Consider the following 14,892-nt stretch of genomic DNA (forward strand, 5'->3'; position numbering starts at 1 on the left):
TTTAACAGTAACTCAACCAAAGTTATATTGGTAACAAGCTAGAAAATGTCTCAGTCTCTGCATTAAAGTTGAGACTACCCAGGAGAGAGATATTCGTATTTTGGGTGTTTTATAACAACAGTCACATCAATTCTGAGAAAGATAAATTCTTATCAGGTCAGAGATTACCCAGCCATCACTGGGTCAGTTGAAGGAGGGATCCTCTGGCCCTGCACTGTGTCTCTTTCACAAAGCTCTTTGTGAACCCAGAGAACTGAACCACTCAGTGGGAATAGACTCCAACTGCACAGAAGCTACAAGTGAAGAAATCTGGATTAATCCTGAATAACTGAAAATTACAAAACTGGAATTTTGCTGGCAATCAGCAATTGCCATGAGTAGCACTAGAAGCTGGATTTATCTTAAAAAAAGGAAACCCTTCACTAGTTGAAGTATTTGAGGTTATACAAAACTTAAAACTAGTTTCAACTCCTAAGGGAAATGTAAGTATGCCAGTTTCTAATCTCGAAGCCTGGTCTCTTCATGTTCTGCTATGTCCCATCTACACCAGTCTAGACCACAGAGCTCTCTTCTGCCATCTGGCAGCCAGAGAAAAATCCAACTGAAAAGATGATGGCTTATTTTCACATACAAAATATGCAGATACAACTTAAGTCCCATCCTGTGACCGCTACCCTCTCTAAATTGACATGTGTAGGTTTTTGAATTGGGGAAATAAACTTTTCAAACCGCGTATTTTAGCAAATGTTGTTGCCCGTATAGAGATACAGATGAGGCCAAACAATCCAAAATAACAGTGCTGACTAATTTCATAATCCAGCTGCACTGAACTGAAGTACATTTTAATGCCTGGTCATCTATTCAGTTGATTCAGAGAGAATAGTGTATCAAAACACTTCTCCTGACATCAACTTAAAAAGGAAATTTCATTTCCAGAGCGTGGATTGGTATAGACGGAAATAGCAGAAAGTTAAATTTGTCCTTGTCTGTGAAAACATTGGTTCTGCTAGTTCTCCTACACCAATCCATATGGCTCACCCTTTCAAGAAGGAAGCCATCCTGTGCAGCAGCACTGCTGAAATGTCAGACAATTATACTGTCCTGAGGGATGGTTTACAGCACACCTGCTACACTGCACCATGTTAGTCTCCTTCACTCATTAGGGATATTCTTGAAGCAGGAAGACCTGGATAAACCAGGGCTGTGACAGCCATCTTCCTTCATCTCTCTTCTGTCTCATCTGATTAATCAATCAATGTTTGAAGAGTGCTCTTAAAAACTCAAAATGCACTAGAGAAGTGTTAAGTCTTACTTATCTGCTGATTAAAAGGTGACTGCAGTCTGGATTGGCATGGAACTAGCAGAACCATCATTTACAGGTAAGAACAAATTTACCTTTCAGACTCATGACGAAGAGATCCACGTCACATCACTCCCAAACAAGGAAGAGCTGGTTCCTGGCTTCCTGCTCCGAGACATGACCTGGGAGGGGTCTATCTGTGAGCACCAAGGGCCTTCTCTGCAAGGTAAGGTGCAGTCAGGAAGGGCCTGTTTGACAGGAGCACCTAAACGCCAAGTATTCCACATACGCACCTGAATAAAGAGCTCACATGGCTTAAGTAAGTGGCTTCTAGAGGTTTTGGATGGCATCAACACTGCCATGATTCTGGATTTTAAGTTAAATCAGGATTTTAATAGCAAATCCTGATGGCGATGCTACCAATTCCTGAATTGTATAGAATGCTGAAACTTGGTGTGTGAGCAGTGCCCCAACAACAGGTAATGCCAGAGGAGAAAACATGCAAAAGGGTTTAAACAAAAAGCTTCAACGCAGAACATTGCCACCCAGTGTAGCATCCTGGAAATGCTCCCTTAAATCACTGGATATAGTTTAAAAATAGATGAAATCAAGAGAATGAAAATATTTTGGCTCAGAATAAAATTCAGGTGGAAGAAAGAACTTCAGGAAATGTGTCTCTCATTAGCAACGGAGTGAAAAGAAATAATTGCTCTTAATTGTGCATAAAACTGTCCAGTAAGTAGTACTGAGAAATAACTCAAACCACTGTAATTTGCTTTCAGTTGTAGGAATGGTTTGAACTAATAAAAGCAACTATAGAAAAGAGTAAAAAGCGTTTAGAGGATAAAAAGTGGAATGCAGGTCAGCAATGAGCTCACTGTATGTGACTAAACTATAACTCAATACTAAAAACATTGAGTTTTTCTCCTTGCAGCAACTACTGCTGTGTGCCTGATTAATGTAATTTGACAAAATAATAAAAAAAAAAAAAAAGCAGCTGCAAGGTGCACAAATGGGAATTCTGGCATTGACATGGGCTTCCTGTAGGACATAAACCAAAGCAGCTCCCTACTTCAGTTTACTGAATGCTGAAGTCATGGGCATGGCCACTCTATTGCTACTGAATTTCATTAGTGTTACTTAACACTCAAGTCTGGAATAAATTGAACATGGAAGCACAAAAAGCACATCAAAATACTTTGAAATGAATCCTTATCATAAAGAGAAAGAACTTCCCAAGATTTAGATACTTTAATTCTAAAATGTAGCTGTTTTAAATTGAAGAAGAAATAACTTCCCAGGAAAAAAAACAAAACCAGAAAAACTGATGTGTGAAATCTACATCAGACCCAAGATACTCAAGTATGCCAGGTTATTTAAAAAAAAAAGCCAAATCTCACATCTCATAATTCCTCTCAATTTTCTTTAATATTGATCATAATGTTCCCTATCAAATATCCATACAGATATACCGAGTATAACCAGTAAATTCAATAAATTTTACTGAATAATGAATTTAAGGGTAGATTTGTCATGATTTTACTGTCAACTCAAAACTTTGATCTTGAACAGAATAGCTTTATATATTCGATCACACACATACAGGTGTATGAAATCCATAATATGGATGGTAAACAAACATCAACTAATGCAATACTTTACAAATCAAAGCAAAACAGTACACAGAAAATAGCAATAATCTTTCCAGAAAGTCAAAAAGAATACTGTTTAGTTATCAATGGAGAGTGGGACAAAGACAAGGACCTAACAAAAGAGCACTGATGTGTTTTTCAGATTCTGACTGGTCTAAATAATGTATTTTTCAAATAAATAATCACAGTAAAGTTAAATGTAAATCATACCCTCATAACACTAACTCATATCCACCAAAGAAGTAGAAATCTCCAAAGAAAACAGCAGGATTTGCATTTTACTTGTATGAAAAAGGAAAATGAGGACAGAAAAGAAACAACTTTCAGGCTACTTGGCAGCACTGTTGCCATTATCTTGTGAAAATTTTCAAGGTACAATGTGACCATGAGTGTGGTCTTGGTTCACATTATTGGGGCACTGTGCACCTGAATGAATGAAGCAGTGAGAAAGGGAGATACAACTGCTTCTAATAAAATGCAATGTTGGAACATAACTTACAAGTGATCTGACGACTGTAGCAGTCTCTAGTACAGGACGCCACACACCCTGAGCCATTGCAGATCCAACAGCACAGTCCACGTTATCAAATGATACTTTTTGATATGGATTATGAAATCACTTATTACATGCACATAGCTGTGAAAGCAAAGTGCAAACGTGCTGACTCGAGCATGCGGAATTTGATACAAATTCCCCAAGTTCTCCTCGGCAAGGCTCTGTTCTGGGCAGTAGCTGAGGCCTCTGAGCATAAAGGGTACTATTCACAGAGTGCCAACTGCCAGGAGCCCTCATCTCCCACTGGTTTATGATCCCAGAGGGCTCAGCAGGAATTCCTGCGCTGAAGAGAAAATATTTCTCTTCTCTCTCATGGACAACTTCCATGAAGAAAAACGTTTGTTTTGATCACGACTTTCAGCACATAATTTAGAGCAAGAAAAAAATTTTGTAATACAGTACACTTCAACTTCTGAAATTAAAAAATAGGCTGAGGAACCACCTTTTGTCAAAGCTTTTACTTAAGAGACATGAAGTACAGACAATATTTCAATTGTCAGTCTAATGTCTCATGTGTGGAATTTTATAAACACATTAAAGACAGATGGCACTAAATATTTTCCCCAACCCCTAATTTCCTCAGTCATTAAAGAATGTCTTTTTGTCTGAAACTTTTGGAACTCTAAAAACAAAGAAAACCAACTTTTTAAATTTCAGATTTCTAAACTGCCTTAGTTTTCCCCCATACTAGATTACCAGGCAGCATGACTGACAGGGAGAATCTGACTAAAAATAAAGAAAAAAACCCCCAAATCTAAATATGTAACGAAAAGATCAGTCCAATACAATGGATCAAGCCTGACTTAATCTAAAAAGCCTTTTGTAACTGTTTTTAGTACAGCTTGACTTGGCTGGTTTGTTACTTGGCAGTACATGGGATGATTTTGTGACTTGAACATAAAAAAAACAATTCTCAAGTATGTAAGAGCCTTCTTTTTTGTTTTTGAGAGTGTATCTATGATGAAAATAACTGATGGTGTTCAGAATGATTTTAAAGGATAATTTATCTAAAAAGTAGTCATACTCACATAATGAAAAATAATTGGATATTAATGTTTTGAAAAAATAAGTTCAAGAACTTCCACAGACTCACGTATTCACATACAGAGAAGGAAAGCACAAAAAGAAATACTCACGTGTTTAAAGCAGGTAACAGGAGCTGCTGTAAAGCTATTACTATTGATGTAGTTACCCCAGCTGAAACCTTCCACAGGGACAGCTGCTAAGGGAAAGTTATTTCAGTTAGGAAGCTGCTCGTGAGGCACAAATCTTTCAGTGTTTTTGTTTCAGCTCTGTTTATATGCTGTTACCTGCTTTTGTCTTTGCCTGGTTTTGTAAAGTTGCTTGGTACTGGGCATATGCTGCTAATTTAGCCACTAAGGGCTGTTTTTGTAGAACTTTAGCCTTCTTTGTTGGAGGTTTACCCTAAAAAAAACCAAACACAACCCAAGTAAATAACATCTTTCTAAACTCCCGTCAGGAAATTTCCACAGGCCTGCAGCTAACTTTGACAGATTTAAACTAAAATCAGAAATACACAGAGACTAAGTATCACACATGTATTATAAAATAAATTTAAAAACCAGTAGTAAGGAGTGTCCAAAAGATGACTTTAGTACTAATATCCCAACTTGAACAGCACTATAGAGCCACAGTTGTTTACCTGAAAAAAAGATATCTCTTAAAAGCAGGTCAAAAGGAAGAACTTTTAATGTAACTTACAGGAATGCAATTTCTTGGCATTTGTTGCAATGACTCTGAGACAGGGTATAATGATATTTCTTGACATTTTTCTATCTTTTCTTGAATACTACAAACCTGCCTGGATGATTACTTGATTAATATTTTAAGTCAACAGACATATACCTATTAAGAAAACCCTCAAACCCACGAAACTGATCTTAAAACATGCAGCCCATCTGTACAAATACCCAATTTCACCACCACAGACGACAGAAAGGATGTAAAGAAAACGGTGTCTGTACCGCTACCTGAAGCCTGGCCAGAATGCTGGCCTTCTTGGAGTTGGAGGAATAGCTTCTGGAGCACGACACACTGCAGAAGCGCTTGGTTTTAGAGTAAAAAGCATCCCGGACACCAACCATGCCACACATCTCACACGTAGCTAATCAGAAGAAAGAAAAAAACCCTCAAAATATTAACAGTGTAGTTAAAATTGAAAAAAAAAAAAATCAGAACGTAGAGGACAGAATGAAGGTCCTGGAGGTGGTACCATCAAACAGTTTCTGAAGGCTTTACCCCAAGGAAAATTGCACAGGAAAAAAAATTTTAAATACCACTACTAATATCAGTGAAACAGCAAGAACCTCAAGTTCACTGGTGAAACAGTGCCTCTTTCTGCTCCCTATCAATTTCATCTCCGGTGCAAGTGAATGACCCAGCTAAATCAGCTGAAGCTGATTTTTGGTGTTTCACTGCTCTCAAGGAAGCATCTGCTTTGAATCTGGGCTTGCCAATCTTGGTTTCCTCTAAACACAGAATACTTCCAACCTGAAATAAAACCAGATTTACTGTTTGATTCATAAATTAGTATATCCCAATTACCCCAGCACACTAGTGTTTTTTTCTGGCTAGAATCACGTTTCAGAGATTGACAGCATCACCCACAGTGTATTCCATGATGAGTAAGACTCAGAGACCAACTAATGCTAGTGAGAAAACACCCAAATTCTGCCCAGAGAGAGCTCTAGGATTTCATATAAAATATTTTTCTCTGATAACAAAAGAAATCTTCCCTTTCAATTTATTTTCCTGGATCCTCCACCTCTCAGCTAGTGAGGAGTGAACAGATATACACTAACAGGTTTATACAGTAGCAGTAATGAAATTTTCCTAGTATAGGAAGAAATATTTAAATGCATTGTACGTGTAACAAAGGGCAGAGAAAAGGTATGCCCTGGCATAGACAGGACACACTGACATTGTCCTCAAAGCTCCTCAAAGAATAAAACTAATGCACATGAGAACACACACATGCATGTTTGAACACAAAACATTTGACAGGAGGGCAGATGTTCCCATAGTATTTCTTCCCTGTCAGCAGGATTCAAACCCTCTCTTATTTCAGTTTAACAGAACCCAAGAAATTCCCCTTCTCAAAACCAACCAACCCCAACCCTTTAGCTGCTTTGATCCCTTTTCAGTTGGGACCAACACTTGGGATGGGACCGTCACAACCCAGCTCACGCTAAAATCCATCAATATCCAAATCCTTGCACTCACACAGCACATACTTACCCATGCCAGATTTGCCATCTGGATAAGTATAAACTTGCCCATTGTTCTTGATAATTGGGAGACTGGACGGCAAAGGAGCAACCTCCTCCTCACTTTCATCTGAACTGGAGCTGCTGCTGGTGTCCTCACTACAACTATCATAACCGTCAAACATCCCGAACGAGTCTCGACGTTTCCTTTCCACTCGCGAACTATGTTCTGTCTAAAAATTAAAAATAACCAAACAACAAAAAAACCCCAAAGAATAGCAGAATGTTCTGAATGCAAAATTCCAAAGTCAAGCTTAAGAAGTTTCACAGGTCAGTCTTCAAAAGCAGATATGCTAAGGCACTGCTGTATCAGCACAGACATGAGCCATGTATTGCCAATTACGTGAGCATTGGTACAATCAAAATTGGCCAATTTTTGGTGTTGTCATATACAGAAAGAAACAATGTATCTCATGATCCACTGAGAATACACAGGAGCCATCCATATATTTATTTTCCTTGGTATCTTTAGAGTTCATTAAGTCTGATGAGCTGAACACTGACAGCCACACTGATCTTATATGCAAATGAGCACATTCCAGATGGCTGCAGCCAATTCCACTAAAATTCACTCATTTGAGAAAGCTGGGCAGAGAAAAGACAGTTCAATCAAGAGGGCCCTTATACCACAGCAAAAGGAATGAGAGGCTCTCTGCTCTTATTGGCTTGTGGGGTTATCCATAAATCACTCAGCTCCCCCATGAGTCCGTGACTCCTGTGTGAAGCAGGAACACCTCTCCAGCTCACAGGGCTGCTCAGAGGATTAATACATTAACCATTATGAAGAGCTCAGTTACTATGGCAATAGGGTCTGTACAAATTCTGAAAGAGAGAAAGGTGACTAATTTGCCACTGTCATACACAAAAAACTTGTTACATAATAGTTTTTCTATAATCAAAAAATCTGAAGTAGGATAAAACCACACAATTTTGTAGAAGGCATGACAGTTAAGCAATTTCCAGCAAAGACAGCAAAGAAGCAAGAGATTAACAGATGTACTTTTTCTGAGGCACATCCACCACATGCATTTTGATACAGTGACAATTTTCACTTATTAATATCTTACACAGCTCCCTTGAAACAAGGCTACTCCTATGTGATGCCGTCATTAAGCTAAAAAAAATTTTATATTTCATATTATTTCCATAATCTTAGTATCTACTAAGTTTGAGAGGAAATAAAGCTAAAAAAATTTTATATTTCGTATTATTTCCATAATCTTAGTATCTACTGAGTTTGAGAGGAAATAACAAAGACCAAAAAAAAAAAAAATCTACAGTAAAAGCACAAGTTAGAGAAGTGAAGTACAGACAAGAAAATAAGAAAAATTTAAAAAGCTTTTGGCTCAACTTCCTTTTCCAAGACCTAATTTTATTTAAAAGTCAGTGTAGACAGAAAAGTAATGTGATTGGGATTTTCCTTCTTAAATTGCATTTGGATTCATAGCTTCAAGATTTCGTCACAATTCCCCAAACCCCTTTCCTAGAGGATATGCCTGAACATCTTTGTTGTTACATTTCCTTCAAGCCTTTTTCTGCCATGCTATGCCTTTATTATAATATATTTTACTTGGAGATCTAAATTAATCCTATTATGGAAGAATTTCCTAATAGCCACAAGGGAAAACTGATTTCCACACTGACCCAGTCTTAGCAAAAAAACCCAGTAAGCACAAAAGGTTATGCAATAAGGCAAACACTTTAAACACACTTACAGTAGTTCTGAAACAAAACAACCAAGTCAGTGTAATGTTAATTATGAATATACACCCCAGCCAAAAAAAAAAAATTATTAAACCAAATCAAATTTAGGATAGGGCATAACCTGACAACTTCCTCAAGGCACTGAAACCAGCCTATGGGATTTTTAGAGGAAACACTGAGCCATGGCAGACAAAGGCTGACTCTGACCCGTGCTGGCAGCAGTGTCACCTGTCCCATCTGCCACCAACATGCATGACAGTGACTTGCTTGTGTGTGCACATGTGTGCAGCTTAAGGCAGAAGATGAGCACAACGTCACCATGGATACAGTGTCCTGCCAACACTGCCAGAAATTTCCAGAGCAGATGATGAAAACTTCATCTTCCTTAAGATTTTAGGAACTCCTTAACATCTCGGTATTTAAGTTCTCTTGACCACAGTCTCTGCTAAGATATAAACTGTGATTCCGTATGAACCATTCCCAGCAGTACTCCCAGAGCACTATGATGCTTAGAAGGTTTTATGGACAGATACTTGTGGTGTTTCAAAGCCTAGGGAAGGATCTCCCTCCTCATGCCCTTATCCTCTTTAAGACAGCTGGTCTGATTTCACTAAGAGATTAGGGCCTCATCCCACACCAAGGTGTGATTCTATGGCCTCAGCTCTCTTATGGAGGCTGCAGTACAAGCCTGTCTTAGGATATCCCCTTCCCACTCCAGACTGGAGAACTCTGGCCCTATAGGGTGGTAACTTTGCTCAGTGGTCTGAAATGCTGATGCCAGTCAGAAGGAATTGAAGTGCAGCCCATTCCCAGTCCCTCCAATTCCCCATGCCAGCTCTGCTCCCACTGCCAGGGAAGGTGGAAGAACTGGGAGCAAGGTGAAGGACCAGAAGTACAGGGCAAGGTTAGGAGGACTACCACAACAGTACACCTGGCTCTTTTGTATCACTTCCACTTAGAACCTCAATATTACTGTTAAGCTGTTTGCCAAAATATCCACAGATGGGAAGGAAAACAGCTTCTCTTTGTAAATGGAAAGTTGGGCGCTCAATTAGGAAAAATCATTCTTCAGTTTTATACAACTTCAAAAGTAGCAATCATCAAGTTTTTCAGTTTAACTACACTGTCAAAACAAACCTCATGTATCACCTTTCCATTTACTTAATATTCAGCCAAACTGCTCCAATTCAAAATTATTGAATATCAAATCTGCAATTCAAATCAGCAGTTTGCTTATTTTAAAAAATAATACTGTAGTTTTTAGAAAACATTTGTATCTCAGCTTTTGCCAGATAATTTACGCAGGACATTCTTAATGTTCATTTGTAGTTACCGGGATTGCAATTGGGGAAATGACTCAAAATGTTTTGTGAGATTTCAAAACGGCAGAGTTTGCAGGAAAAAAACCAACAAAATACTTCGTACACAAAAGTAGGTGAAAGTTAGGGAAGATGATATACAAATACCTATGCTGAAATTTTGTTAGAGCAGATCAAAACACTTCTATTTTGATAATAAACACCACAGAGGTTCTTTTTAACCCATGCTGAAACACAGCATTTGTAGGAACAAAGTGAACATGAGGAAGCTTTGAAAACCCTTCCTGTAGAATTCAGATGAAGAAAAGGAGCTCTAGCATCTGGAAGTGAAAAAAGTAGGAGCACTGCTTGAATTCAAAGGTCAAAGACACATCCTTACAAGAAGGACAATGTATACCTCAAACAGAATTATAACCAAGATAAAGCAGCAGCTTTGGTACAGCAGCAGTTGGCAATTTCTGCTGAGTCCTTGCTAATTGGTTCCACCTTTTTCTTTTGAAAATTAAGTACAAAATTTACCCCTTTCTGATTTTCTAGGGCCTCAATCTTTTTCCAGAAGCTCTCAACCATCTCATCAACAGTTCCTGAAGTACTGGTCCTGTAATACACTATGGTGAGCCTCATCAGAGATACCAGGAAACTGGAACCATCTACCTTATGCACATTCTCTCTCCCTTTATTGTTATCCCTCCTATCTTCAGAAAAGGCAAAAGGAGAGCCCAGGAAATGACAGATCAAAGAGCCTCATCTCATCCCTGATGAGGTAACAGAACAAGCAATGTTGGAAGTCATTTCTAGGCATGTGAAGGACAAGCAATTCTTGACGAGTCCTTTTAGGCTTCACAGACAACAGCAAGACCTTGTATGTCCAAAGCAGCATCTCCCCACAGCAGCTGCAGGTCCTTGGATTCAAAAAGAGGTGCACAAAAAAACCCCAAAAAAACAACCCTTAAATCAATACAAAACCAGCTTCCTACTCTTCAGAGCTGAACTTAGCACTAAAAATCATGCTGAGGAGATTGTCTTTTCCTCAAAACACAATATAAACAGTATTCAACTTCTAACAAAACAAGGACCAGGCTCCTGTCTATCCACAGAAATTGCTTGGAGCAGGAGCCTGGCTTGCTATTAAACAGAACCTTGCAGCTGGTTAATGCCAAAAGAGCAGCAGCTTGAGTAACTACTCTGCTAATAGAGTCTATTGGTACATTAAGCCAAAGCAATGCACAAACAAAAGAACAAGACAAACTTTCAGGCATTCTGGCTAAGGTTTATTTTCCTAATAAGATTACTGGTTCCTCAACAGAGGTTTTTAGTCAGAGCACTGCAAAATGTATCATGAGCAGCACTAGTAAATTACCCTGTACTATTTTTGCTCAGGGGGTTTCTTGCATACTTTTCTTTATTGAAGCGATGGGTGGAGAAAGGAACTCTTAAGAACTGCTTTCTTTTTCTGCCCAACTTCCCATTTTCCTGTTCTTCCCCTCCTCCCTGTGAATACTTGACCACAGAGCATTTTTAAGAAATTCTCTTAATTAAGCATTACATAAGGTAAAAGGTATGAAAAAGAACACAGTTAGGGAAACTGGTTTCCCTGAGAGCAGGAAGGCAACTCCAAACAAGGAAGAAAATAACCAGTTTCTCACTCTAAACATACATTTTTGTATACATACATATACACACACATTGAATTTGGTCAACACATTATAGCATACATTCTTTGACTTTAGTAACTACTCTTACAACACAAAAAAGTGAGCACAAAGCGTGAGCAATCCATGGCAAAACCAGATACCATTTCATGTTATTTAGACATCAAACACTTAGGAAATGGCTTTAGAGTCTTGAAAACCAGATACCATTTCATGTTATTTAGACATCAAACACTTACTTAGGAAATGGCTTTAGAGTCTTAATGAAGACTATGCTCCAGCATTGCCAAAATTTATGCAAAAGAGTTTTGAAGGTAAGAACTTGCAAGAAAAACACCCCATTATTATGTAACCAAAACTATTACCACCAGGTAAGCGCAGCTGGCCTCAGGAGGAAGATCCAAAACAGCCACAGAAAGGTTTCAAACCACTCCAAATGGTTGTTGTTACTTTTGAATTCAATCTGGGGCTTGAACTAAGAATGGAAGCAATTTGGAGCTTGGAGTACAGGAGCTGTAGCCCAGCAAAGGTACACCAGCACTTCAACAGAGGCATCACTTCCTATATTCAGCTGCAGCCCTCCCAAACAGGACAGAACTAGGGACAGATGGGATCTGAGGCCAAGGTCAACAATGAGGTCACCACAACCTTCAAGCCAGGGGTCTGTCATAAGACAGATTTACTTTAATCACATATCCTGAATGGATCCAAGGGTATTTCCAAGTTAAAATTAAACCTGATGCACAGGTTTTGTTTCCAATAGTTCATGGATGTTTTATGCTACAAACTTAGTTTCAGCTCTGGATGTTAAGGAAACACTACAACAGAACTAATTTATTACAACTCTTTGAATGCAAGTTGGACAAAATAATTTACAGTAGAATAGTAGCTTGTTCCTGTGGAACTGAAGCCTAATTGTGCCTCACAACATGACCAAAAAAGAAAATTCAAACATGATACCAATTTAAAGAAAACACACTTTCAGCTTTCATTAAAAACAAACAAACAAAGACCCCCAAAACTAAACATCTTGGGATTCTTGGAAATCAGAACCAACCACACTTACTTTTTTTATATAAGCAACTCACCTCTATCTGGAAATGTGCCTTCCACTCTTATTATAAGTAAAATCTCTGCTGGAAAATTACAGAAATGTTTTTTCCTGTCTCTTCATTTGCTATGTATGACAGCATTTTGTCTGAAGCCAGTTTCTGCTGTTTGCCAATGGTTTTGTCCATAGCCTCTTCCCCAGGGGGTTTCACACAAGAGGGGAGACTCTTTCATAAAAAAATATATCACATTAGCAGGAAGTTTTGGAGGGGGGTGCGATGATTAATCTGTGAAATATCTGAGTTTTGATAAAACTAAAAATCTGTTACAAACTCTATTACATTTCTATAAGGCCCTTACAGGAGTGAGGCAAAGGAAGAGGCAAATATTTCACTTTAAACACCGTGCTACCATTAAAATTAACAAACAAAACCCCAAATAAAATAAATTTAAATGCAAAGAACCCCAAAACCACCACCGTCCCCAAACAAAAGTCTTCCAACACCTAAATTCATTCCACGTGCTCAGAGCCAGGTTCAGCAAAGGACCCCACACCCCCAGAGGGTACCAACTTACCTGAGAAATGAAGGAATGCAGTAGTGCTTTGCAGAAGGTATGAAAAGCCTTGCAAAATTAAATCAAATTTTAGAAGGTAAGAGAAATGAAAGCCAATGAGAGGGAACTTCTCTGCATGTTACCACTGCTGCCAGAGGCACCTTGCTCTTTAGGGAACAACGAAGAGAATTCTTACTTCCAGTTTGCAATCTTTCTGCATGTGCACAAGCCCACATGTTCTCAGGAACAACACCTAAAGTGTTCCTGGGAAACAAGATCCCTCTGCACAGTTTCCTACAGCCTACATTACTCACTTCCTCAAATCGATGCCTAGGCCGAAGAAATGAGTTAAGACAATTAACCTGCCAAGTTTTATTGCCTTCTTAAGGGAATATATTATTTTAGTTCTCATTGAAGGCTCCAGGTTAGACTCTCATAGCCATAGTCCATTTCTTTTAAGTCAAAATTAAAGTGTTGAATACAATAAATAGGTAAATGCAGGTCCTCAAGCCTGCAAAATAATTTTAATTTAAAATACAAGAGATTGCCCTGCAGCTTTCAGTTTTGACTAGGTTTAGATTTGAAAAATCGCAACAGTTGCCAGCCACATTTTAAAATAAATTGCTTTTTCACACACAGAATTTTTTACTATAATCAGCATATGCTTTGTAGCAGGACTTTTGATTTTCAAAGCCACACCGGGCAGAAATTGCTACACTTTCAAACATTTCCAGCAACAACCTGAAAGTGAAACTGGTTTCACGAGTTTACTACTCCTCACAAAAAGAACAAAGTCACAACATCAGAAGTCATAAAAATCGCACGGAGCGGGGAGGGGGGGGAAGTGGCCGCAAAAAATCCAAAATTTTTGAAGCACTGATAATAAAGAAAAAAACTCTCCAGCACGCTGGAAAACTGAACTTTAAAGGCTGGAGCTGCTGGAGGAAGTTGCTGAAGCCCGGCACTACAGCGGAGCAGGGGGAGAAACGGATCCGAGCGAGGAGCTGAAACTTTTCTCCGAGGAAAGAGGAAAGAGGGGCGAAGGGCAAAAGCCGACAAAGGGGCACAGCCCCCGCGGCTCCGGCAGAGCCCCCCGCAGCCCCCGCAGCCCCCGCCCGGGCCGGGCACAGCACCCGCACCCCGCGGGGCCGCCCCCGCAGCAGCCGCGGCTGTCCCGACCTTCCCCCTCACGCTGCGAGGCCGCCTCCCCCCGCACGGGCACCGGGGATCGCTCCGCTCCCGCCCCACACTCGGCCCGCGCCGCTCCCCCCACCAGGGGCTGGGGCTGCCGCGGGGCTGCACCGCCCGCGGGCTCCGGTACTCACCAGCTCCTTTGTGTTTTCCATCAGGCCCTCATGGGCAGGAGCCGCTTAGCTGCCTCTGCGCGCTCGCCCCAGGGACTCGGGCGCTGCGGGTGCCCGCGGTCGGGGCGGGGAGCGGCGGGGCGGGGATGGGCCGGGCGGTGCAGCCGCTCCGAGCGCCGGGAACCGAGCACGACCGACGGCGGCCGCCGGGACATCAACAACACGAGCGCGCGGCTGCGCAGGCGCGGACACGCCCCCGCCGGGATCGGGCTGCGCGGAGCGGCCCCACTGCCATACGCCTCCCCCTCCCCCCCGGGCGAAATCATTTGTTACCGGGGGTGGGCACTCCGCGCCAAGGCAGGGACCGCGGGGCGTAGGAGCAGCCGTGGCCGCCAGCGAGTGGCGGTGCGCACGGGGTGTCCCGGTGAGGGGCCGATGAGCAGCCGGTGGGGGACGAGTGTTGCCTCCCGGGTCGGTGATCCCCCCCGGGGGGCTCGCAATGGAGCGGCCCAG

At 40.7% G+C, this 14,892-nt stretch overlaps 1 protein-coding gene across 14 annotated transcripts in view; it reads right to left on the minus strand.

Annotated features, from left to right (window-relative positions):
- The window catches only part of MBTD1 (mbt domain containing 1), a 35,534-nt gene extending 20,681 nt beyond the window's left edge, over nt 1-14,853 (minus strand). For 3 of the 14 annotated variants that reach the window (XR_005953022.1, XM_041409263.1, XM_041409268.1), the window contains exons 1-5: nt 12,559-14,853; nt 6,767-6,968; nt 5,494-5,633; nt 4,819-4,933; nt 4,645-4,730 (exon numbers count right to left, since the gene is read on the minus strand). Coding sequence is in view for 13 of the 14 variants with exons in the window: in XM_041409263.1 (XP_041265197.1) it covers nt 4,645-4,730; nt 4,819-4,933; nt 5,494-5,633; nt 6,767-6,920 (495 nt within the window). In the remaining variant the exon portion in view is untranslated. Of the gene's footprint in view, nt 1-4,644; nt 4,731-4,818; nt 4,934-5,493; nt 6,020-6,766; nt 7,618-12,558 lie in introns of those variants that run through there. The other 11 variants (XM_041409267.1, XM_041409266.1, XM_041409265.1 and 8 more) reach the window with 9 other exon arrangements.
- Between the last annotated feature and the right edge of the window lie 39 nt (nt 14,854-14,892).

Source organism: Onychostruthus taczanowskii, unplaced genomic scaffold, assembly GCF_017590055.1.
Source record: "Onychostruthus taczanowskii isolate IOZ18803 unplaced genomic scaffold, ASM1759005v1 scaffold30, whole genome shotgun sequence".
NCBI lineage: Eukaryota > Metazoa > Chordata > Aves > Passeriformes > Passeridae > Onychostruthus > Onychostruthus taczanowskii.